Source organism: Zalophus californianus, chromosome 6, assembly GCF_009762305.2.
Source record: "Zalophus californianus isolate mZalCal1 chromosome 6, mZalCal1.pri.v2, whole genome shotgun sequence".
NCBI classification, from domain to species: Eukaryota; Metazoa; Chordata; class Mammalia; order Carnivora; family Otariidae; genus Zalophus; species Zalophus californianus.
In genome coordinates this window covers 14,915,190-14,941,847 of record NC_045600.1, presented here as the reverse complement: position 1 = coordinate 14,941,847, position 26,658 = coordinate 14,915,190, and the positions used below count along the sequence as shown (strand labels likewise).

Sequence of the window (26,658 nt, the reverse complement as noted above, 5' to 3'; positions counted from 1 at the left end):
AGGCTTCCTGCTGTGCAGGGAGCCAGGATGTGGGGGTCGATCCCAGGACCCCGGGATCATGACCCAGCGGAAGGCAGACGCTTAACGACTGAGCCACCCAGGCGCCCCAAATAAAATCTTTTAAAAAAGAAAAAAAGAGGACTGTGATTAATTGGTTCTCCTGCGCTGGGGGGGTCGGTTCCCTCCAAGTGTAATTATAATGCAACCGCTAGGAGGCAGTCTATTTTACAGGTAGGAAAACTAAGGACTTAAAGGTTTAAATCATCTAAATCATTATCACCCTAAAAGCCAGTGAAAGCTGGATTCTAACTCACATATCATACCAAAGCCAGAGATCCTTCCACTGCATTTAATTCATCTTTATTTTCCAAAGAGCGTAAAATGAGTCAGTGGGGGCGAGGACAGGGGAGAGCTCTCCAGGTGCGGGGAGGGGCGGAGAGAAACCGAGGGCATCCTCCCGCCGCTGCTCTCCCAGCCGCCAGCAGAGGCCGCCCGAGTACAGACTCCGCGGGCCAGATGCGCGCAGGCGCAGGCGCAGGCGCGCTCGACTCCGCTCTCCCTGGCGCGCCGGGCCGGTGGGGGCGGGTCACGCAGATCGCGAGGCCCGGAGCAGTGCTGGTGGCTGGCGGCTGCGGTGGCGGAGCTGCGGGGCCGGGACCCGGCGCGGGGCTCTGGGTAAGCGAGGCGCCGCGCAGTGGTGAGCCCGCCGGGAGCCATGGAAATCGGCACCGAGATCAGCCGCAAGATCCGGGTAAGGCCCGCGTCGGGCGGGGGCGGGAAGCCGGGCCTCAGCGGGCGGGCGCGCGGTTGTCAGGAGTAACGGGGACTGTGGGCCCGGCCTGGACGCCGCGGCCTAGTCGCCGCCGGGGGCTCTCGGCGAGCTGCGGGGTCGGCGAACGACTCCTCCTCGGCCTGGGTCGCCTCGGGCCGGCGGGCGAGCAGGGCCGCGGCTGGAGAAAGCCGCCGGGAGCGGAAGGAGGCGTGGAGCGCCGGGCGAGAGACGCGCTCGGCCGCGGCTGGGGGGGCGCGCGGGGACGGGGGAGGGGCCCTGGCGCCTCCCCGCCCCCACCTGAGACCTGGGCGCCGAGGGGGCGGGAGGCGCGCGCGGCTGCCAAGTTGCCTTTGCGTTACCGAGCCGGGCGGTTTTCCGCCTTTTCTCACACGCACGTTTGTCTTTCTCTTCTTCCCTCAGAGTGCCATTAAGGGGAAACTGCAAGAATTAGGAGCTTATGTTGGTAAGTTTTGTGATTGTCAGCGTAATAGAATTTAGACTTTGCTGCTAATTGAATTTTAGTGAATTCATTTTTCCCCCCTTCGTGCTTTCGACTTTGGAGAAACCCCGTTTTACTTTCAAATCTGATTCTCTTCGGTTTCTTTTTCTTACTGTCTTTTCTTGAAATCTCTGTATGCAATCTTGCCCCCCCCAAAAAAACCCGCTAAATGCTGCTTTTGAGATTGTTTAGCCTCCTCTGTTGAGGCTCTGTTTTAGTCTCCATGTTTGTTTGATTCCGTTTTTCCTATTCTCTTTGCTTCCCTCTTGATCTTTTTGTTTCAGAACTGTTACTTTGCATATGAATGTTTTCTGGCAGTTTCCTCTGTCGCGGTTCAGTGAGTTTTATTTTCAAATCTCTTTTTTCCTGTCTCTTTTCCTCTTAGCACCGACAGTAATGTGTTCTTTTTCTCTTTATGCTTTTATGATTTATAATTTGATCAGTCACTGTGCTTAACCATTGTCTATGCGTTAGGTCATTATAATATCCGGGAGAACACTGGAAGGTAAGTGGTAATACTCCTACTTGTACAAGCAAGGAAACTGAGGCTTTGAGTGCTTACTTGAGCAGTGCTTTATGGATTGAGATTTGGGTCTGTTTGGCTCCAAAGCTGGTGCCTCCTGTAAAAGTAATTTACCACGTGGTTCTCAAGATGTGAGAGATAGGTGCCATGGGTCTCTGAAGTCAAAACTATTTTCTCATTAATACTGAAAGGGTACTTGTCATTTTCACTGGGCTGACATTTGGATTGTGCAAAAGCAATGGTGAGTTAAACTGGTGGTGCCTTAATCTGGAGATCTCACCCCAGATTCTGTGAGAAATCCTATCACTCCTCCCCTGGGAATTTTTTTAAAAAGCCAGTTTCACTTAATTAGTGAAGCAGTAAAAATAGTTTTTTAAATCTTGGCCCTTGACTACGTCTTTTAAATGTGTGATGTGAGAAAATAGGAATTGCTCATGAAGTACTTCTGTATATTAAAACAGGTTGATCTGTCTAAGGGGAAAGGATTTCTGTGATCGAGTTAGCCACCTTTTTCATGGAACATTATTTTTATCTTCTAACACTGACAAACTAGACATACACTTGGCTATTTGGCAGACATTTTCTTGAAAGTGAACAGAGGAAAAGAACTGATACACTTTGTTACCAACAACAAAAGTTGAGCTTTCAGGTGAAAATTAGAATTTTGAAAAGTTTGTTTCTCCTTCCCAGTACTTAAAAGAATTTCTGATGATGACATTAACAAATGATTCTTTTGTATCTTGCAATGAATTGTATCAATATATCAGTGATTTGTATAGCTCTCTGAACCAGTAGTTTTTCAAATGATCAATGCATGATGTTACAAAATTATACAAGGGAAAAAGATTCATTAAAAGTGGAGGGTGGATCAATGGATTTTCATGTAACAAGGTACAAAAAGGTGATTGATAGAGTTTTAGTTTCCATATGCTGCCTACCTTAAAGAAACTACCACTTGTTGAGTTTTGATGTAGTTTCACAGAAGAATGTCCACAGTATCTGAAAAGGCTTTTAAAATACAGTTGACCCTTGAACAACTTAGGGGTTAGGGCTGCTGGACACTCCCCTCCCTGGCACAGTTTTAAAGATGAGTATAATTTTTGACTATCTCCAGATTTACCTACTAATAGCCTACTGTTGATCAGAAGTCTTATTGGTAACATAAGCAGTCTGTTAACACATATTTTATATATTATATGTATTCTATATTTTTACAGAAAATAAGCCAGAGAAAAGAAAATATCACAGGGGCGCCTGGGTGGCTCAGTCGTTAAGCGTCTGCCTTCGGTTCAGGTCATGATCCCAGGGTCCTGGGATCAAGCCCCGCATCAGGCTCCCTGCTCTGCGGGAAGCCTGCTCCTCCCTTTCCCACTCCCCCTGCTTGTGTTCTCTCTTGCTGTGTCTCTTTCTGTCAAAAAAAAAATCTTAAAAAAAAAAAAGAAAATATCACAAAGTCATAAGGAAGAGAACATGCATTTTTGATACGTGTATCAAAAAAATCCAAGTATAATTGGACCCAGGCAGTTCAAACCCATGTTCAAGGGTCAGCTATACTTTCTTTTCCAACTGTGTATTTGTGAGGCCAGATTTTTGTCATATTCTTCAATTAGAGCAACATACCGTAACAGGTTAAATGCAAAAGTGGAAATTGAATCTAGCTTTTTAAAAACCAGATATTAAGAAATTTTAAAATTGTAACTAGTTTTGTTATTTCTTTGGAAAATTTAGTTATTTTTTATAAAAATGTTAATTATGTGATATAAATGGGTTTATTAACGTGATAAGTGTTATTTTATTTTTTTAAATGTTTTATTTATTCATGAAAGTCAGAGAGAGAGAGGCAGAGGCAGAGGGAGAAGCAGGCTCCCCACGCAGCAGGGAGCCTGATGTGGGACTCGATCCCAGGACCCCGGGATCATGACCTGAGCCTAAGGCAGACGCCCAATCATCTGAGCCACCCAGGCGCCCTAAGTGTGTTATTTTAAATGAGACTTAAATTCTCATTTTTTCTAGCATGGTAATTATCAGTAGATAGTTCACATAAAAGTTCTTTTTTGTCGTTGGTAACAAAGTGTATCAGTTCTTGGGGCGCCTGGGTGGCTCAGTTGCTTAAGCGACTGCCTTCGGCTCAGGTCATGATCCTGGAGTCCCGGGATCGAGTCCCACATCGGGCTCCCTGCTCAGCAGGGAGTCTGCTTCTCCCTCTGACCCTCTTCCCTCTTGTGCTCTCTATCTCTCATTCTCTCTCTGTCAAATAAATAAATAAAATCTTAAAAAAAAAAAAAAAAGTGTATCAGTTCTTTTACTCTGTTCACTTTCCAGAAAATGTCTGCCAAATATTCAAGTGTATGTCTAGTTTGTCAGTGTTAGGAGATAAAAATAATGTTCCATGAAAAAGGTGGCTAACTCGATCATGACCTGAACTGAAATTAAGAGCTGGAAGCTTAACTGACTGACCCGCCCTGGGTCATCAGAGCATAAAGCAAACCTGAGACCCAACAGTTTGAGAATTACTAATTTGGGGCGCCTGGGTGGCTCAGTTGGTTAAGCCGCTGCCTTCCACTCGGGTCATGATCCCAGGGTCCTGGGATCGAGCCACACGTCAGGCTCCCTGCTCAGCGGAGAGCCTGCTTCTCCCTCCCCCTCTGCCTGCTACTCTGCCTACGTGTGCTCTCTCTCTCTCTCTCTGTTAAATACATAAATAAAATCTTAAAAAAAAAAAAATTACTAACTTACCACATGCTGGGCACTTTTTATAAATTATTTGTCAAGATTGTTCTAAGCCTTTAACAGATAAGAGAATTGAAGCTCAGAAGTAAAGATGAAGCTGAACCAGAAATGATTTATTATTTGTTCAACATTTGATGGATACCAGCTATGTGTCAGGAACTTGTTTGGTTCAAAAAGAAATCTACAGAGAATCTCTAGCATAAACTTTCTTAGTTCTAGCACATGAAAGCACAAACATGTATTAATTGAGTCTAAGTTCAGTCTTATTGATGATTCCTATCATTTTTTTGAAGATTATTATTATTTTTTAAAGATTTTATTTATTTGAGAGAGAATGAGATAGAGCATGAGATAGGGGAGGGTCAGAGGGAGAAGCAGACTCCCTGCTGAGCAGGGAGCCCAATGCGGGACTTGATCCTGGGACTCCAGGATCATGACCTGAGCCGAAGGCAGTCGCTTAACCAACTGAGCCACCCAGGCGCCCCGATGATTCCTATCATTTACCTAAAATCTCAAACCAAGAATTTTGAGTCTATTAATAAGTTTAATGTTGTTCAATATGAAATGTAATTATATTAAAAATATAAATAGTTTAAAAAATGAAAATAGTTTGATTTTCAGAATATATTCATATAGTTATATTTGTTCCTGAACACAGTGCTAAGTGGGAATGGCAGGTAGTAGTATTCCTTTTACAATAAAAAAAATGGAGGGGCGCCTGGGTGGCTCAGTCAGTTAAGCATCTGTCTTTGGCTCAGATCATAATTCCATGGTTCTGGGATCCAGCTCCCTGCTCAGTGGGAAGCCTGCTTCTCCCTCTCCCTCTGTCGGCCACTCCCCCTTCATGTGTGCGCGCGCTCTCTGTCAAATAAATCTTTTTTTAAAAAAGCACTAAAAAAAATGGAGTCTTGGGAGTAGTAGAGCTGGTCAGTAGCAGATTTAAGACCAGAGAACTCAGGTCTTCTGTGTCCTTGATGCCAACAAAGGCATAGGAGTCACTCTTGTGTGCTCCTCTAGAACTCCACTGAAATCTCTTCCAGTGATTGACACATTAGCATGGCTTCCCAACTTGTGTCTGTTTCTTGACTGGACATTTCTTGAGGGCAGAGACTTAGTATTTGTGATGTCCCAGTGGCCTAGCAGAGAGTATGACTTTTTTTTTTTTTAATAAGTGTTGATTAAGTAGAAAAACGGGTTACAGTTATTCTGAGATAAAAGTATACATTATGAATTTAGGTTTACAATTAGCTACCTGATTGTATGTATATACATCATTGTCCTTCTGAAAAGGATGACTTTCTAATCCCTCTCTCTGTAAGAAAGAGTCCTGGAAACCTTTAAGGTTATGGAAGCAATAGTATTTAATAAATATCTGAGTATTTATTTTCAAGGCATGGGGTGGCGAACAACTCTTAGGAGTGATAACTTCTCATTTGTGTTCATATTTAAAATGGAGCACTTCAGTGGGAAGGCGATTACGGTTCAGAGCAGTCCTTCATTCACATTTTATTTTTTATTTAAAAAAATTCTTTTAGTATAGTTGACCGTTTCGTTCACATTTTAGAAGCCTGAGCTTTGCATAAACCTCCAAAACACTCACTTTTTTCCCAGTATAGATTTCAAATAAATTTGAGAAGTTCGAAATCTGTGGAAACGTATCATGAACACATTAATTTTTCATTAGATTCTTATTTTCTGTTTTGTATACTGAGAAAACTGTATGAATTTCCGATGGCTTTGTTGAGATATGATTAGTATGTTAACATTGGTATATTAAACTGCGTATTTAAAGTGTACAATCCGGTAAGTCTTGACAAATACACATGATAATTAGACTAATGAACGTATTCATTACTCCCAGAAGTTCCCTGGGGCTCCTTTTTATCCTTCCTTTCCACCTTTCCCTGCCTTGACCCTGTACTGGAGCAGCCACTGATCTCACCTAGAATGTTAGAAAATGCAAGCTAGGGCACCTGGGTGGCTCGGTTGGGCAACTGCCTTTGGCTCAGATCATGATCCTGGAGTCCCGGGATCGAGTCCCACATCGGGCTCCCTGCTCGGCAGGGAGTCTCCTTCTCCCTCTGACCCTCTTCCCTCTCGTGCTATCTCTCATTCTCTCTCTCAAATAAATAAATAAAATCTTTAAAAAAAAAAGAAAATGCAAGTTAATAGAGAGAAAGAAAAGAAAGAAAGAAAATGTGCTTTCCTGTCACTATTAGCTCTCTCTTTCTCCCTTTCTCTCTCTCTCTCTTTCTTTCTTTCTTTGACAGGGCGTGCACCAGCAGGAGGAGTGGCAGGCAGAGGGAGAAGGAGAAGCAGGCTCCCCACTGAGCAGGGAGCCTGATGCAGGACTTGGTCCCAGGACCCTGGGATCATGACCTGAGCTGAAGGCAGACTCTTAACCCACTGAGCCACCCAGGCGCCCAGGAAAGCACATTTTCATCGTTGACATTGTGAGGGAGAAAATCTGTGAAGGCTGGCAAAGCATTCTAACTTTTTTTGTTCACCTTTCCTGGGTTACCAATGGTAGTCCATAGGAGGTAGGTACACTTTGCATAAATAGGCTACCAGGCTTATTGCTGTAATTGCCAGAAACAGTGGGAACCTTTTGATACTGTGCAAAGTATTATAAATGGCTTCTTGTTCCCACTTATATTGCCTCACATTTGCATGATTTCATTAAATATTCAGATTTCTTCAACAGAACAAAAAGGCAGCCTACTGAATGGGAGAAGATATCTGCAAATGATACATCTGGTAAGGGCTTCATATCCAAAATGTATAAAAAACTTATATAACTTAACACCAAAAAAAAAATCCATTTAAAAAACGGACAGAGGACCTGAACAGACATTTTTCCAAAGAAGACATACAGATGGCCAACAGACACATGAAAAGATATTAACATCACTAGTCATCAGGGAAATGCAAATCAAAACCACATATATCACTTTACATCTGTCAAAATGGCTGGAATCAAAGAGACAAGAACTTTGCAAGGATGTAGAGAAAAAGGGACCCTCATTCCATTGGTGGGAATGCAAATTGGTGCAGCCACTATGGAAAACAGTATGGAGGTTCCTCAAAAAAATTAAAAATAGGGGCACCTGGGTGGCTCAAGTCGGTTGAGCATCTGCCTTCGGCTCAGGTCATGATCCCAGGGTCCTGGGATTGAGCCCCACAGCGGGCTCTCTGCTCAGCAGGAACCTGCTTCTCTCTCTCCCTGGCACTCCCCTTGCTTGTACTCTGTCTCTCTGTCAAGTAAATAAATAAAATATTTAAAAAAATTAAAAATAGAAGTACTATATCCAGTAATTCCACTATTGGGTATTTACCCAAAGAAAACAAAACCACTGATTCGAAAAGAACATGCTTCTCTATGTTATGTTGTAGCATTATTTACAATAGCCAAGAAATGGAAGCAGCCCAAGTGCCCATTGATAGATGACTATATAAAGAAGATAAGAGGGCACCTGGGTGGCTCAGTTGGTTCAGTGACTGCCTTCAGCTCAGGTCATGATCCTGGAGTCCCGGGATCGAGTCCCACATTGGGCTCCCTGCTCAGTGGGGGGTCTGCTTCTCCCTCTAACCCTCTTCCCCCTTGTGCTCTGTGTCTCTCATTCTCTCTCTCTCAAATAAATAAAATCTTAAAAAAAAGATAATATATACGTGTGTGTATATGTTTATAATGGAATATTATTCAGCCTTTAAAAACAAGGGGATCTTGCCATTTACGACAACATGGATGGAGCTAGAGGGTATTACACTAAGTCACACAGAAAGGCAAATACCATATGATCTTCTTACATGTGGATTCTAAAAAAATGGGCACCTGGCTGGTTGAGTCAGTAGAGCATGTGACTCTTGATCTCAGGGTCATGAGTTCAAGCCCCATGTTGGGTGTAGAGATTACTTAAGTAAAAAATAAAAAAACTAAAACCAGCCCTGACTCTTAGATACACAGAACAAATTGGTGGTTGCCAGAGGGGCGGTAGGTGAGGGATGGGTGAACTAGATAAAGGGGATTAAGAGGTACAAATATCTAGTTATCAAATAAGTCATAGATGAAAAGTACAGCACAGAGAGTATAATCAGTTTTGTAATAACACTGTAAGGTGACACTAACTCTCCGGAGGGAGGGTTGCCACCTAGACTAAAATTTCTTTGCAACATTTTTTTTTGTTAGTAAAATTGCAAGAGATCTAAATATCCACTGACATAAAATGAGTAAATTGTATATTCATACCAATAGAGCAGTAAAAAATTTAGATTTCTCTTCATTTGTAGATTGGGCTAAGTATATTTGTGCTTTTCTTGAACTGGATTTTTGATAATTCTCCTTGAAACAAATGTTTTATAGTACTTTTTTTGTCTGATAGTACTTCTGAAATGAACCTTTCTGCCTACTTAGAAATACGAATCTTTAAGGTACTAAATCGGAAGGAATTTTTTTGGTGGGGATTAGAGTTCTTGATAAATGCCTTTGCTTCCTTATCTTCTTCCTGTGGTGGTTTTGTTTTTGTTGTTTTTGGTCCTAGACCTCACCTTCATAATCATTGTGTTAGGAGCGTATGAGGATAAAACTGAATGAAGTTGAAATTATTTAAATACATTTTTTAAATGATGAGAGTGCTTGGGTGGTTTTAGTTTATTTGCTGTTGGTGCAAATTGGTTACCCTGAGATAATAGAAATCTGCCTTTACTGAGGATAAAGATGTTCTCTTGAGAAATGAGTATCATTTTGAAACAGATAAACATAAAACTAGACAAAACTCAGTTAAACTTTCTTGAGGAATGTCCATATGCTTTCTGGAAGCTTCTCTGAAATTGATGAGCATTATTAAAAAGATAAAAAGACAATACACTCTCAAGTTTGATACTGTAATTCACAATATCTAGTTTTATAAGTATTTGTTAGTTATTCCTAATTCCCATCCTTCTAGTAATTGAAATACCTATGTAATGAAGAGGGGAAAAACTATACTTTCTTGTCCAACATAATTCTAGTAGAGCTGAGATACTAATTTTTAGAGCTATATTTTCAAGTACATTGACTTAAGTAGAAGACAATATTGAGGAAAACATAAAGTTTTTATATACTTTTCCTTTTAACTAGATGAAGAACTTCCTGATTACATTATGGTGATGGTGGCCAACAAGAAAAGTCAGGACCAAATGACAGAGGACCTGTCCCTGTTTCTAGGGAACAACACAATTCGATTCACCGTATGGTATGTTTCTGAATTTTTACCCCTTAGACCAAAGTTTGTCACAAGTCAGAGTAGGTAGTCTGTCTGAAAAGAGGTTCTTGACAGGAGAGTCAGATTCACTGTGGAGAGGGAGGTAGTGAGCCATGAGAGCACAGCTTCTGGAGCCAGACTCCTGAGGTTGAATCCTGGATCTGCCTCTTGCCTTGGTTTTTCTGTTTGTAAAATGGGATTAATAAATCCCCTTTATAGGACTGTTGTAAGGATTAAATGAAAAAGTACGTGTAATGAACTTGTAGCTGTGCCTGGCCCATGGCAAGTCCTTAGTCTATCTTAATTGCAGTTGTTATGTTTCTTTTGTAAATGTTTGCATCTTATTCCTTTCCCCCAACCAAAACCAGTTTACATGTATTTTGGGGGCTGGGTTGACTTCCTAAATTGCTTTCTCTAATGAGTTAACCTTTAGGAGGCAAAATTTTTGGACAAAATTTCAAATCATTTTTAAAAGTTTGGAACTTTCTGAAGTTTAGAATTTTAAAAAGACAATTTTATGTTCAAATATAAATTCGTGTTATTTTCAGTGTTCTTTTTCAAACCAAGTATTGTCTTTAGTTTAGAAGAGTGACTTAAAAGCATAAGATTCAATTTAAGAAGGCAGGTTTGAGGTAGAACGAGGGTGGCGGGAGGGTAATCATGTGACTGAGAATAGATCAGGAAGTACTCCTATAAGCGCCCTCACTCTGGGAACCACCAATTACAACATAAGTTAATAATGGAGCAAAAGTTGAGTGAGCAGAGTGGTCTGCTTGCTTTGGATGGCAAGAGACTGGGAGAGGTAATAGGCATTAAAGAGGGATATGAAACTGGTTAATTTCTTGCCTTTAAACTAAAGTTTATCTTGAAGGTGTTTTTGCCCCTGTGGGCCACTATATGCTTTGCAAGTCTTGTGAAGTTTTCTTGAAATTCAACACAGAATTCTTTATGTTGTTTAGATTATACAGTTTTGTATGACATTCAGTACAGTGGTTGATCCTCACATTTTTTGGTACAGCCAACTACTGCAGAGGGGTTGTCCTAACCCACTCATTACACTTAGTCCCCAGAATTTACCAAAAAAGAGAGAGAGAGAGACTGTGGTACTTTTGACTGGGGAAGTTATCATGAGTACGTTTTTTTTTTTTAACTCTTCTGCACTCCAGGTATTTGTTCTGTTTCATATACATGTTTTATGACTTGACTTTTGGTTCAACCTTTGTATCACTTTTTGGGTTTGAGTCCCACTAGTATACTATGGAAGATTGACCTAGAGATCCTTTCTTAGATAACCTAGAGATCCTTTCTTAGATAACTTGATGGAAGGCTTGGGACAAATTTCTTACATAAAGGACTAAATGAATTTGAATTTAAAATCGAATTAATTCAATTTTCTCATCTTGCCATAAATTCCTTAATATGTACTGATGCAAGTTACGGTGTCTCTGTTTGAACTCTTTATTTCCCTGGTTAAATGTTCATTGACATCAGCCTGAAATGGACTATTACGATTGTTTGGAGCCCTGCAATAATTGTGTCCAAGGGGACAGTAGCATGTGACTGGGTTCTGGGTGAGACATCATAATGAGATATTTCTGGTATTTTCAGGAGGTACGGCTCTTGGAAGGGATTGTAAGGCAAATTTGCTTTGCATATAACTACTAAAATAGGGTATATTATAAGCAAGGTGATAACCTGTGCTTGTTTACAGCATTAGTAATGAAGTGATATGTTTTGATACTATTTTTCAGGTTTTTTCACCTCTCAGAATTAAGTTGTTCCAGAAACCATATAAATAAACTCTGCTTAAGTAATTGTAGTAATAAGCTGTATTACATATTTCTGATATTTTATCTTTTACCATATGCTACACGGAGTTTTTAGTCCTTATAAAACAAAATTACATTTTTTGTAGATCAAGACTGTGGTCAGATAATATCTTTGCCCTTATTTGTACAGAAGATGTTGAAAGTAATGATGAAAAAATAATGATTTTTGTTTGGCTTCTATAGTATTCATATAAGCCTTTTTAAAAAATGTGGCATTTCTTTAACTTTGATACTTTTTGTCCATTAATTACCATTTATCAATATTTATATCTGAAGGAAGATTCTATAATGTCATCAAATTTCAAGTGATAGTTGAAATAAAATCTTGATTGAGGGAAGCTTTAATATTTTTGTTTTTTTTTTCTTTTAGGCTTCATGGTGTGTTAGATAAACTTCGCTCTGTTACAACTGGTAAGATTCATTCAAACGTTTGGAATTTACTGTAGCATTTTCTTTTAAGATCTTATTTATTTGCAAGATAGTGAGATCACGAGCAGGGAGAGGGGCAGAGGGAGCAGCAGACTCCCCGCTGAGCAGGGAGACTGATGTGGGGCTTGATCCCAGGACTCTGGGATCATGACCTGAGTCGAAAGCAGACACTTAACCAACTGAGGCACCCAGGCGCCCCTAACATTTTCTTTCCAAGCCATTTACACTGCTTTGGAAAAAATCCCATAAATTTGAAAATAATAGTTTCTTGGAACTTTCTTAGCTCATGAATTATGAATTCAAGAGCAATAAATTTAACATAAAGATAATTTAAACAAGGGAAGGGAAACTATGCAATTTATCCTAAGGAGATAATTGTAAATGTGTGTAGTGTTTTTAGCTTCAGGGATGTTTTAATATTTTATTTATTTAGTTTTAAAGATTATTTATTTGAAAAAGAGAGAAAGAGAGCATGCATGAGAATGTGGAGGGAGTACAGACGGAGAGAGAGGATCTCAAGCAGACTCTGTGCTAAGCACAGAGCCTGACATGGCGCTCAGTCCCACCACCCATGAGATCACGACCTGAGCCGAAATCACTAGTCGGTTGCTCAACTGACTAAGCTACCCAAGCGCCTTGAGGATGTTTTAATATTTTATATTGGAAAATTACTTAAAAGTTCAGTAATAGTAAATTGAATTAATTATTAACTACGTGTGGAGTAACAATCAGCCATTAAAAATGTTGTGGTAGAACACATTGCTTTTAAATTGGTGATGAAGAAGGGAAAGGTTGAAAGTTAATAAAAACAGCTTAAAAGGACCATGTGTTTCTCTTTCCAGACCCTTCCAGTCTTAAGTCTTCTGATACTAACATCTTTGATAATAACGTGTCTTCAAACAAGAGCTGTTTCAGTCGGGGAGATGAGAGAAGGCATGAAGCCGCAGTGCCGCCTCTTGCGGTTGCTAGCACTAGACCTGAAAAAAGAGATTCCAGGGTTTCTACTAGTTCACAGGAGCAAAAAACCACTACTGTCAGGTAAGAGTCCTGTGTAGACCTGCTGTGGGTAGATGGGTATGTGTATGTGACCTTGACATTAGTTTTTAGATCTTTAAAATTTTTGTTTTCAGAAATTTTTGGAAATACTGAGGTGGTTGTGAGCAATTTTTTTTTTAATAAGATAATGATAAGACCTATGTATGATTATCTTTTACCTCAAATATAGTAAATCAAAGTTTTAAAAAAGAAAGTAATTTTAAAGTAGTTTTTAACGGAATACGTAAAGGGAGTATCTAAACTTTTTCATTAAAATTTAAGTATTCTTTGAAGATTTGAAGATACTGCTCTTAGTTGGTTAAAATTTTGTGTGTGTATTGTTTTTAAAAATAGACAGACTTATGATGATGGAGCTGCAACCCGATTAATGTCAACTGTGAAGCCTCTGAGGGAGCCAGCACCCTCTGAAGATGTGATTGATATTAAGCCAGAACCAGATGATCTCATTGATGAAGACCTCAATTTTGTGCAGGAGAATCCCTTATCTCAGAAAAAACCTACAGTGACACTTGCATATGGTTCTTCTCGCCCTTCTATTGAAATTTATCGACCACCTGCAAGTCGAAATGCAGATAGTGGTGTTCATTTAAACAGGTTGCAATTTCAGCAGCAGCCAAACAGTATTCATGCTGCCAAGCAACCTGATACACAGAACAGCCGGGTATATGAAACAGGACGTTTGTGTGAACCGGAAATGCTTAACAGCTTAGAAGAGACTTATAGTCCTTTTTTCAGAAACAACTCAGAAAAAATGAGTATTGAGGTTTGTGTGTGTGTGTGTGTGTGTGTGTGTATCTATCTATCTATCTCTCTTTTTTTTTTAATTTTTAAAATTATTTTTTTAAGTAGGCTGCATGCCCATCATGGGGCTTTTGAACTTATAACCCTGAGATCAAGAATCACATGCTCTACTAACTGATCCAGCCAGGCACCCCTGCATATGCTTATAAATTCTGGCTTCTTAGGCTGAAAATTGGCATTTCTTAAAACTGACTTATCTGAAATAACTAAACACATATTGCAAGTTTACTTTAAACTGATTTCTATGCTACTCAACATACTACACCAGATTTTCCTCTCCACAGCTGGCTTCTATAGATATTTTACATCTTGTTTACCTTCCTGGGATGCCAACATTTGAGATAACTGTAACCTTACCTTATAATTTTGGTGGAATTTTAGGTCAGTTTTAGATTTTCCACAGCAGTTAACTAGGAAACAACTAAGTAATTCCATTTTATGAGTTTCCTCACCGGTGCTATATTCTGCTGTTTATAAATGAATGTAAAGCACTAGTTTTTGTTTTAGCTAATGATTGGCTCTTAGGATAATATTTACTTTTATAAGAAACCAAGAAATAGCTTGTGAATTCTTAACGTGATTGGCCTTTTCTTGGGAAAAAAAATACTGTGGTAGAACTTTGTTTTTTCTCTGAGACTAGGTAAGCGTAAATTTATCTGATTGCAGGAAGAAAACTTTCGGAAGAGAAAGTTGCCTGTGGTAAGTTCAGTTGTTAAAGTAAAAAAATTCAATCATGATGGAGAAGAGGAGGAGGAAGATGATGACTGTGGGTCTCGTACAGGAAGCATCTCCAGCAGTGTGTCAGTGCCAGCAAAGCCTGAAAGGAGGTACCTTGACCATTGTCTGTAAATTAATCTTTAATTGCCTGATGGAATCTTCTGGGTTTCTTGAAGGAGGATATCATGAAAATAAAATTTTAATAGCATGTAAGATTTTTCTTTTGGTTTTTGAGAAACAGATTAATGAAAGAGGAGTTGCTTAAAATTGGAATAGATTGCAGAGAATACTAAAAACTGGAATACGGTGGGGGGAGGGGGTGATCCAGACTCATTATTTAAAAAGTTAAAAGGTTCCAATCTAGTTGACATTTCCTAAAAACTACACCTAGTCTGTACAAAACCTAAGAGAAGGCTGTAGCAAAGGCCTAATGGATAGCTAGCATGTGAAGAACTCAAATCTAAAATTTAATCAAAATACTTTTAACTTTTTTTAGACCTTCACTTCCACCTTCTAAACAAGCTAACAAGAATCTAATTTTGAAGGCTATATCTGAAGCTCAAGAATCTGTAACAAAAACAACTAACTATTCTACAGGTAATTTAAATATATTATGTTTACATTAAGGGAGTTTTCTTTAATTCTTGAGGAAGTTAGAATTGATTGCTTCCCAAGTTGTGGTATAGTAAAGACACTTGCCGGATGTCAGGACCAAGAAGAGGTTCAGAGAAGAACGGTTTTAGAAGGAGATCACTTTGAGAAACTTCCAGCTGTCAGTGTAATTTAGTTCTTTGAGCAGCTGTGTAATGCCTTTTATTCCCTCTTTCTAGTGTGTGTGAAATATAAAATTTTTATAGGGAGTTTTGATAAAGGTGGGACTTTCATATTCATGGCATTGGAGTTAGCATTTGATAGAAATTTATGATCTATAAAAGGGAGCAGAGTTGGATATTAAGAGGTCAGGGTTAGAAAAATTTGGCTAGTGCATGAGCAGATTGGCTTCTTTGCTTTCAGTAGAGCCCATTAAGGAATATAAGGCAGAGAAGACTCATTTGTGATGTTCCTTCCCTAGTCCTAGTGGAAGTACTAAATTATTTTATGAGAGAATGTAAAGGTATTGCATGTTTTTAAAACAAAGGAAATAAGTCACATATAATCTGACCTTACAGAAAGCTTGTTCTGAAATCAAACTAAATCGTGGGTGCCATATTGCTATAAATTCTGTACTCTGCCCCACGTGCTGAAGCCAGTGTGTAAAATTTTCGGTTAATAAAAACTGATGATTGCCCACTCTAAAAATTTTTATTTTATTTTTGCTATGGATTTGATGACTGTTCTTTTAGCATTTTTCTGCTTTTTCATTCTCTTTTGTATCTCTTTTTGTGACCCCTTCCTAAAGTGGAAGTAAATTATGTTATCAGCTTTTGAACCTCATAGGTATCCTGTTGCTTCTCCTTTCTAACTTAACCTTGAACATAAACAGGTTTTGGCATATATAAGGGTTATCAGGCAAAGGCCAAAACTAGACCTGATGTATTTACATTTCATTTCTTTGCCTTTCCACAATTGAGTAGTTTTTTGTGTTTTTTTTTTTTTTTAAGGTATATTTATTTGAGAGAGCATGAGCAGGGGTGGTGGGGAGAGGGAGAAGCAGGCTCCCTGCTGAGCAAGGAGCCCTATCCTGGGCTCGATCCCAGGACCCTGGGATCATGACCTGAGCCAAATTGAGTCAGATGCTTAACCAACTCAGCCACCCAGGTGCCCCCCCTGTTTTTATAATAGTGGAAGATTCCCCACATATTTTTGAGAACTAGCATTGAAGTTCATTCTTGACCTATATTATGTAAATTATAATTTTTTAAAGTTGTTACATGATCATGAAGCAAAGTTTAAACTACATTTGGTTGGGGCGCCTGGGTGGCTCAGTCGTTAAGCGTCTGCCTTCGGCTCAGGTCATGATCCCAGGGTTCTGGGATCAATCCCCACATCGGGCTCTCTGCTCAGTGGGGAACCTGCTTCTCCCTCTCTCTCTGCCTGCCGCTCTGCCTGCTTGTGCTCTCTCTCTGTCAAATAAAATCTTTAAGAAAAAAAAAAAACTACATTTGGTTAAAAATGAATACATATATGTGGCAGTGTATTTATGGCATGTGGTTTAAAATGTATAGATGAAGCAGGTATCTATCTTTCTGGAATATTATAAGAAAAAAGTGTTATCTGTGAACTGTTTCAAATTTTTCATATGTTCTAAACTCAAGGAGGCATTTATGTTTAAGAGGACATATTCACTGCTCAGTTTTGATGTATTACTGCATCTGCATTTCCCATCTTTTTTCCTTTTAAAAAGTCTCACAGAAACAGACACTTCCAGTTGCTCCCAGAACTCGAACTTCTCAAGAAGAATTGCTGGCAGAAATGGTCCAGGGGCAAAGCAGGACCCCCAGAATAAGTACCCCCATTAAAGAAGAGGAAACAAAGGGAGATAATATAGAAAAAAGCCAAGGTAATAATTTAAATAACATGTCATTCTCTACTCTTACACTTTCTCATGAGGCTTTAAACATTTGCCAGTGGGTGTTTATGAAATGTTAGTTCTATGAGAAAACTGCTCATTAGGCCCAAAAATAGGATGAGAAGGCACCATGAGGAAAGTCTAAGCCTACACATTTCAGAATTTTTATGTCTTTTTATTACAGAAATTTTTAATGTTTTTAAAAGTGGGAAGAATAGTGCAATGAATTCCCATGAACCCAGTTACCTAGCCTTAATAATTACCAGTATTTTGTTGGTCCTAAGAAAGTTTCTACTTAGAGATACATAGATACTTGCATTTTTTCTTCTTTTTATTAATCCTACCCCTGTTCTCTTGAACTGGGAATTGCATCTTTAAATCTCCTTTCTTAGCATCCTTTCTTTGACCTGGTCAATTGTCCCAGTGACCCTACTTTATTCTTTTGCTGCTGGCAAACTGCAGTTAGCCTCGAGCTGATCTTTCTGTGTCCTTTCTTTCATCCCCCACTAACTCCATCTCCAGTACACTTTGCCTGTGTAAAGTGTGCTCTGATCATGTGACTTCTTCTTGAGAGCATTATAACTTTTCCACCTCATGCATTGTCTGGGATTGATGCCAACAGCTTGGCCTTTAGGCAGTTTGGCTGTCTGGTCTCTGGGCCTGCCCAGTCATTTTCCACTGCTCTCCGACCGCTTCTCTTCCTATCAAAAAAGGTCCTAGTTTCCATCTTTTTCTTTTCTGTTGAGAGCTAAATTAGAAAACCCCATCAAAACTGAATGCTCGTCATGTTATTTCTGACTTACACTTTTCTAATGCTGACATGCATTTTTTCATTCCTCCTTAACTGTGTTCTTGAAACTGTTTCAGGTTCATTTCAAATTTATTTGTTTCATGAGGCCTTAATGATTCCATTCTGTATTTGTCTCTTCATTCTCTCTTTAAAAAAAAAAATCCTTGTGCATTTTGCCATGTCAGCATTATGTGCAAATCCAATAAATGATGGACCTGAGAACAGGACAATTCTGAAACAGCCAGTAGGTACTAACTAGAAAGTGTAAATGGGCCAATTTGTAAAGAGCAACTTGAAAGCATTTGAGCTTCAGTGAGGGTAAGAATTGCAGTGTATTGAAGCCCATCTGACAGGTTTAAATCCAAGATTTCATATATTTTTTTAAAGATTTTATTTATTAGAGCACGAGCAGCAGGGAGGGGTGGAGGGAGAAGCAGACTCCCCACTGAGCAGGGAGTCCGATGTGGGACTCGATCCCAGGATCTGGGATCATGACTTGAGCCGAAGGCAGATGCTTAACCGACTGAGCCACCCAGGCACCCCCATGATTTCGTATTTTTTAAAAGTAAATTAATTGGTCACCTTCTAGAGGTATAATACTAATTCATTGTGTTGAAAACTGGATAAATAAAATTATTGAGCATGCTGTCTTTCCGTTAAAGAATGGTATCCCTGTATAACCAAATAGTATAGGAGTTAAGATCTGCTTTTGTAAATACAGTTTTATTGGACTCATTCATGTATATATTGTCTCTTGCTGCTTTTGTACTATATCCAGAGTTGAATATAGCCGATGAGGAAAGCACTTTTTTTTTTTTTAAGATTTTATTTATTTGTTTGACAGAGAGAGATACAGCGAGAGAGGGAACAGAAGCAGAGGGAGTGGGAGAGGGAGAAGCAGGCTCCCCGCAGAGCAGGGAGCCCAATGTGGGGCTCGATCCCAGGACCCTGGGATCATGACCTGAGCCGAAGTCACTTAACGACTGAGCCACCCAGGCGCCCCCCCTTTTTTTTCTCTAAAGTAAACTCTGTGCCCAGTGTGGAGCTTGAACTCATGACCATGAGATCAAGAGTTGCAGTCTTCAGACTGAGCCAGCCAGGCACCCCTAGAAAAAGCATTTTTAAAAACTCCTCCAGCTAATAAGTAAAAACAGAATGATAGGATTATAGCTTGTTGGGTTTTTTCCCCCCCCCCTCAACTCAGTGAATTAATCTAGGCACTGATGATTAATGGCTACTAAAAAAAGCAAAATAGTCATTTCATGCCTCCAGATGAAAGAATAAAACTACCTTAGTCTTGGCAGCAGGTCTTTCTGCCCATAGGTCCTGTCCCCATGCTTTAATAAAATCACTGTTTTGCACCAAAAAGCAAAACTACCTTAATCTTGCCAGAGGATTTGAACCTGGGTTATCAGGGCTCTGATCCAGCAGTCAACTTGCAGGAAGTACAGAGGCCCAAGGAATATGTTGGTTGTCACATCATGAATGTGCATGCAGCAGGCAAAGAACAGTCTCTGGGACTCCATATAGGTCAAACAGCCTGAGAATTCTAGATTAAAAGACAAAATAACAAGGTGCAAGGTTAAACTGTAGTGTCTAGAGATACACACTTGTGTGCCACAAAGAAATTTTAGGTTACTATAAGGCATAAGTGGTTACTTTAGGAGAGGACTGATCGAGATGGAGCAAATATGGAGAGGTTTCTGGGGTGGTTGGCACAGTTCTATTTTCTGGACCTGAATGGTGACTGTAAGGATGTTTTGCCTTACAAAATTCATTAAGCTACTGTTTTGTGTGGTTCTCTCTGTGTTTGTTTTAAAGTAAGAGGTCAAAAATTTGAAATGGAATCAAGTACATCTGATGAGGACTTACTACTCTTACTGAATTGGTTTATTCGCAAGTGCAAAGTGACATTCTGCAAGCAGCGATTAATTACTGTACTTACTTACTGTTTTACAGCTTTGTGACTAAAATCTAAATATGCATACATATATTGGCACGATATTGGCATTTTTTCATCTCTAGCCTAATCACCTCACAGTATTCATGCTATTTCTCTTTTTGTCTCGGATTAGTCTGTCACCAGAAGTTTATTTTGTTAATGTGTTCAAAGACTTAACAATAATTCTGGCTTTTTTGATTCTTCTTTGATGTCTTGGTTTTCTATTTCTTTGGTTTCTGCTCTTATTTTTAATATATCCACCTATATTTTTAATTATTAATTTATCTCTGCTTGTCTTTTCAAATGTAAACATTTAAGCTGTAAATTTCTCTTGAGGTGCCATTTCTGTTGCATATCACAAATTTTGATATATAATGTTTTTATTATCAAAGTATCTTTAATTCCTATTATGATCTTCATCTTTGACCCATGAGTTATTTGGAAATGTTTGTAATTTATAATATACAGCGGATTTGTCTTTTAGTCTATTATGTACTCCTGACTTGATTGCATTGTGTCAGTGTGATCTGTGTAATACATATTTTTTGAAAATTGTTAAGACTTAAGACATTAATTTTGCACATCTTCCATGTGCATTTTGAAAGGAAGTAGGCTGTAATTGTTGGATTGAGAATTTTGCATTGAGTAGATAAAGCTCTATGGTTATGTTGTTCAAATCTTGACCTTACTGGGTGTTTGGTTTGCTTGACTTAATGAGAGAAGGTCTTGAGATTGTCCATTACGATGACAAATTTATCTCAATTTCTCTATACTTCTGTCATATTTGTTTTCCATGCCTTTATTGTCAGTCTTCTCTGACCTCTTTAATGCTTTAGGCAGATATATCTCTTAAATATTATAAAGCTAGATTGTTGTTTTTGTTTGTTTTGTAAAGATTTTATTTATTCCGGGGGGGGCGCGGAGCAGAGGGAGAGGGACAAGCAGACTTCGTGCTGAGTGTGAGACCCGATGTGGGGCTTGATCTCAGGACCCTGAGATCATGATCTGAGCCAAAACCAAGTCAGACCCTTAACTGACTGAACGCCCAAGGCGCCCCTATATTGTTGTTTTTTTAACCCAATCTGAGTTTGCCTATTAATGGAAAGTTTAAGCCATTCATAGCTCTGTCATCTTTTCTTTCTTTTTTTTTTTTTTTTTTTTGCCAAAGATTTTATTTATTTGACAGAGAAAAAGAAAGCACAAGCAAGGGGAGTGGCAGGCAGAGGGAGCGGGAGAAGCAGTCTCCCTGCTCAGCAGGGAGCCCGATGCGGGCTTGATCCCAGGACCCCTGGGATCATGACCTGAGCCAAAGGCAGATGCCTAACTGACTGAGCCACCCAGGCACCCTTCTTTTTTGATTCGTATTGGCCTTTTATCTTTTTCCTCCCTGTTTGCCTTTAAGATTCATTAGTCACTATTGTTGATTGCCCCAGCTCTGCATTTTTTTTTTTAACTAAACACTCCCATTTCTGTTCATTCAGTGGTTAGCACTGAAATTTTACCATGCAAATTTAATTGCATATTCCAGAAGTTAATGTTCTGATCCCATTTCCAAAGTAAATGAACTGTAGTTCCAGTCTTTACCCTTCTGGCTTATGTTTCCAGTGTTTCATTTTAGTCATTTTTTAAATGCATAAGTTGGGCACCATTATTATTTTACCCAGGCAATGTTTACCTACGTGTTTATCAGTTTTTGTTCTCAAATCTTGAATGTTATTCGGGGATATCATCTTCCATTGTTTTGAAGTATTTTTGAAGTGTATTCTTTGGCAGTTTCTTTAAGAATGGGTCTAGACGCTCTAAATTTGCCAAGAGTCTGTTTGTCTTTGTGATTTTTCCTTCCTTGTTCTTGTGCAGTAATTTTGCTGGATACCAACAGTTATTCTCAACACCTTGTATGTATTATTCCGTTGTCTTCTGGCTTCCATTATTGTTGAGTGGACTTCTGTCATTCTAATTGTCTGTCGTTCCTTTGTAGGTGATCTGTCCTTTCTCTGGCTGCTTTCAAGATCTTCTCTTTGTCTTTGATGTTCTCCAGTTTCACTACGATGTGTCTAGGCGTGGATTTCCTTTGGTTTTCCTATTTTGTATATGTTGTATAAAAAACAATTAAATAAAATATTTTACATATGAAATGTTTCCCGTAGAAAATTTGGAAAAGCAGATCTTTGTAATGTTTGTTGATAGATTAGAAACTAATCAAATAGTGTAGAAAATTTAAAAATAAAAAGCAGTGTTCTTTGCTTCATTCTTCTCCACATTGGTTCTTCCCAGACAGCTACCACTTTTATATGTGCTGCCGAAGCGAGCACAGACAGCTACCACTTTTAAATGCTTGTGTTTATGTCTTTAATTTTCTCCATGTCAATAATATGCTTTATACCACTACTTTTTCATTCACTAACTATAGGTGGTATCTTGTTTTTTGCCACAATATATCAGGATCTAACTTAAAACTTTTCCCTGCTTTTCAAGCCCATATAGTAAAATCACTGTTTTTGGTTCATTTATTGCTTACTTTTGTCATTTTAAGTAATACATCTAAATATCTGTTTTTTGTGTGATTACTATAATTCAGTATGCTTTGTTCTTTTTACTTATTTTTAGTTTTTATTTTATTTTTTTAAAGATTTATTTATTTTTTTGACAGAGCGAGAGAGGGAACACAAGCAGGGAGAGTGGGAGAGGAAGAAACAGGCTTCCTGCTGAGCAGGGAGCCCGATGCGGGGCTTGATCCCAGGACCCTGGGATCATGACCTGAGCTGATACCCAGGCGTCCTATTTATTTATCTTAGAACACAAGCAGGGGGAGGGGGAAGGACAAGCAGACTTTGCACTGAGCTTGGAGTCCGACATAGGGCTCAATCTCATGACCCTGAGATGACCTGAGGTGAAATTAATAGCTGGACACTCAACCAACTGAGCCACCCGGGCACCCCTATTTCAGTACCCTTTGATTTTCCTAAGGATATTTATGTCCCTTCTTAAACTCTAATGCATCTTTTCATACCACACCTTCTAAATTCTATACTTTTTTGTTGGGGGAGGGCAGAGGGAGAAGGAGTGAGAGAATCTTTTTTTTTTTAAATAGATTTTATTTATTTATTCATGAGAGAGAGAGGCAGAGGGAGAAGCAGGCTCCCAAGGAGCAGGGAGCCTGATGCGGGACTCGATCCCAGGACTCCGGGATCATCACCTGAGCCGAAGGCAAACACTTAACCATCTGAGCCACCGAGGCACCCAGGAGTGAGAGAATCTTAAACAGGCTCCACGCCTAGCACAGTGGGGCTCTATCTCACGACCCTGAGATGGTAACCTGAGCCAAAATCAATAGACGCTTAACCAAGTGAGCCACCCAGGCGCCCTAAACTCGTACTTTTATATTGCCAAAGAGGATCAGATACACATTTTGTTTTGTTGTCCTTGTTAAGACTACTATGCTTTGTAAGTTGACTCTAAAAGATGAGAACCAATAAGCAGTGTATTTACATTATTAGGATTATATAAATAGGGGCTCCTGGGTGGCTCAGTTGGTTAAGTGTCAGACTCTGGATTTCTGCTCAGGTCATAATCTAAGGGTCATGAGATCAAGCCCCGCATCGGGCTCCACACTAGGCATGAAGCCTGCTTAAGATTTTCTTTTCCTCTCCCTGTGCTCCTCACCCTGCTCAAGTGTGAGCATGCACTCTCACTCTCTCTAAATAAATAAAAATCTCTTTTTAAAAAAAAGACTATTCATTAGAGGGCCAGCTTTACATTATATCTACAGCTCTTTGCTAGGGGTCCCTTAGAGTTGTTTAATTTTTCTGTTCTTGAACAATTTTTTGTTTTCCTTGGGTTACCCCTCTTGTGTTGCCTATCTTTATTATAGTCTAAAAATCTGTCATTTTATGCTATTACGTCTTTGAGTTCCACTATTTTCTTAGGTACCTCCATTCTAGAGCCTTTGCCCTCTCTTGCTCATCTGACTGGTTGCTCTCTAGGTCTGTTTCAAGACTGTCATTCCAGGACTTAATCCTTCCCTGAGTTTGCTCTGCATTTTCTGGATCCCACTGTCTTCTCCGTATATTCTTCCATTTTGTCATCACATCATGAGGAAACTTAAAATGTATGAGAGGTACATTTTTCTGAGTACTTAGAAATCTTATAATTTTAATTGATACTTCGGATAGGTACAGAATTCTAAGTTGAATTTTTTTCAGAATTTTGAAGGCATGGCTTCATGATTTTGAAGCTTTAAATGTTTATGCTGAGGAGTTGGTTGCCCATATGATTCTTATTCCATTATAGAATACCAGGGATTTATTTCTCTGGAGGATTTTAGGATTTTCTGTGTGTTCTTGATGTCTGAAATTTACTGTGATAAACATAGGTGCTATAATCAGTCACTTTTGGGCTACTTTGTACACTTCCTAGATTTGAAAATCTATGCTTTTAGTCTGGGAAATTTAAATTATTTCTTTAAATTTTTTTCTCTTTTGGACATTCTGTTGGATAAACTTCCTGCTTTGATTTTCTCGTCATTTTTGTCTTGATCTTATTCTACTTTGGGATATTTTATTGACTTTATTATCTTTAGTTCCCCTGTTTTTGTTTCTGTTTTTTAAGGCAAGTGTATTTTAAAATTTCCTCAAGCTTTTTCTTGCTCTATTTATGTATCTTGTTTTGTGGATACAGTATCATTTCAAATTTGTCCAAAGAACGTAAGTACAGGGTTTTTGTTTTTTCTTTTTAAAGAGTTATATTTTGTACCCTAAAGAGTTATATTTTGTACCCTAATTGATGGTTTTCTCCAGAGTCAGTGTTTGGTTTTTTGTTTGTTTTTCCCTTTTATTTGCAGGCTCTTTTCAAAAATGTCTGTAGACATGTTGGTTCCCAGTTTAAGAAAAGGGCAATAAAGAGGTTTACCTACAATTGTGTGGGCTGAGCTTTGCTGTGGGCAGGTTTTGTTTTAAATAAAGCAGACAAGGAGCTGCAGTTGGCCTTGAAATTATAGAGGAGCTTTATGGAGGTGGTTACATTCCCAGTAGCTATCTAGATTCTCCCCAGATAATTTGCTGAGTTCCTTCTTTTTAAAACATTTGAAAAAAAAATTTTTTTAAGTAGGCTCGATGCCCAAAATGGGCCTTGAACTCATGAACTCATGACCCTGAGATCAGGAGTCTTACACACTACTTACTGAGTCGGGCAGGCACCCCAGAACATTTGAATTTTTAAAAAATGTGTGACTGTCTTATTTGCAAACCCTCGTTTTCTGTTGCACATGCTTTGTAGTCTTCTTTGCTCCTCACTTCTCGCAGTCGCAGTCGGATGGCCCTTTATTCCTTTCATCCAGGTTAAATATCTCCATATTGTCAACTCCGAAGTGTGTAGCTCCAGCCAAGACTTTGCATCTGAATTCTGCAACTGCTTATTCTACATTTCTTCTTGGATATGTAATAAGTAAACTTATCTAAAACCTAACTACTAACAATCTTTTCTTCCAGTCTGTTTTTCCTGCAGCCTTCCTCATTTTAGTTAATGGCACAGCACCACTTTTCCAGTTGATCAGGCCAGAAACCTATGTTCTTCCTTTCAAACTTAGGGCCATTCTTCCTTCCCTCTCTTTTCTTTCCTCTTTCTCTCTCTCCTTTTTATCTTCCACCTTTAGCAAATCCTGTCACTATTCCTCATCACCTCTGCCTCTACCATCCTAATTTAAGCCATCATCCATGACTTGCCTTGATTATTGGAATCGTGTCCTTACTGGTCCATCTGCTTTCACACTTGCCCTCCCACAGTCTTCCACACAGTAGCAAGTGATCCTTTTAAACTGTAAGTGAGATCATGCTATGCCCCTTCTCAGAACCCACTGGTGGCTCTTCATTACACTCCAAGTAAAAGTAAGATTCCTCCCTGATCTTGTCACCGATTATTACCTTTTTCCTCCCTCCACTTTCTCCTTGATATCCCCTGGACATACTTGCTGTGTTTCTCTTTCAGAGCATTCAAAGAAGAGCGTGTCCGAGATGCTTTCACCCTTTCCCTGGTATATTTTTTTCCATATGTCCACATAACTCACTCAAAAGTCATCTCTGTGAAGCCTTCCGCAGCCCCCCAGTCCTTAACCCACTTTTCTAAAGCTTTATTTTTTTTCATAGCACTTCTTATCATCTAATACATATTTTGTTTTCATAGTTTAGATATTTTTATCCAGACTCAGGTCATCAACACAAAACATGTTCTGTTTTACATATATTTGGGGTTTTTTTGTTTTTGAGCTCCTATCTCCTTCCCCTCCCCTCCAAAATTAATAAGTTCTCTGACCAGGGATTTGTGTGTTATTCATTGCTGTGATTGAGTGCCCAGAACGGTACCTGCCATATAGTAGGAGCTCATTGAATCCTTTTGTCTTTTTTTTTTTTTAAGATTTTATTTATTTGAGAGAGAGAGAACACAAGGGAGGAGGAGCAGCAGAAGGAGAGGGAGAAGCAGACGCTTCACTGAGCAGGGAGCATGACGGGCTCGATCCCAGGACTCGGATCATGACCTGAGCGGAAGGCAGATGCCTAACGAACTGAGCCACCCAGGCATCCCTAAATCCTTTTGGCTTAACGAATGTGTCCCTCTGCCTTGCATCTCACTTGCAGCTTTCCCAGGGTCTCATTTTGGCTTTTCTGCTCTGCCTCACAGGCAGTATTTGTCCATATATTTTCTGTTTTCCAGAGGTTATGGAAAACTCATCTGCTATGATGCCCTTCCTAATCTACACTTCTGAATCAGTGATCTCCTTATATGATTTTTTGTGTACTGGAATCATTTTTTGCTACTACACTCTGTAT

At 39.3% G+C, this 26,658-nt stretch overlaps 1 protein-coding gene across 15 annotated transcripts in view; it reads left to right on the top strand.

Moving 5' to 3' along the window:
* The first annotated feature begins 416 nt into the window (after window positions 1-416).
* The window catches only part of ZC3H14 (zinc finger CCCH-type containing 14), a 48,068-nt gene continuing 21,826 nt past the window's right edge, over window positions 417-26,658 (top strand). For 13 of the 15 annotated variants that reach the window (XM_027572435.2, XM_027572434.2, XM_027572427.2 and 10 more), the window contains exons 1-9: window positions 716-751; window positions 1,193-1,235; window positions 9,641-9,755; window positions 11,964-12,004; window positions 12,865-13,060; window positions 13,412-13,841; window positions 14,546-14,706; window positions 15,093-15,193; window positions 16,941-17,096. In XM_027572435.2, the coding sequence (XP_027428236.1) occupies window positions 716-751; window positions 1,193-1,235; window positions 9,641-9,755; window positions 11,964-12,004; window positions 12,865-13,060; window positions 13,412-13,841; window positions 14,546-14,706; window positions 15,093-15,193; window positions 16,941-17,096 (1,279 nt within the window). Of the gene's footprint in view, window positions 752-1,192; window positions 1,236-7,228; window positions 7,282-9,640; window positions 9,756-11,963; window positions 12,005-12,864; window positions 13,061-13,411; window positions 13,842-14,545; window positions 14,707-15,092; window positions 15,194-16,940; window positions 17,097-26,658 lie in introns of all 15 variants that reach the window. The other 2 variants (XM_027572428.2, XM_027572419.2) reach the window with 2 other exon arrangements.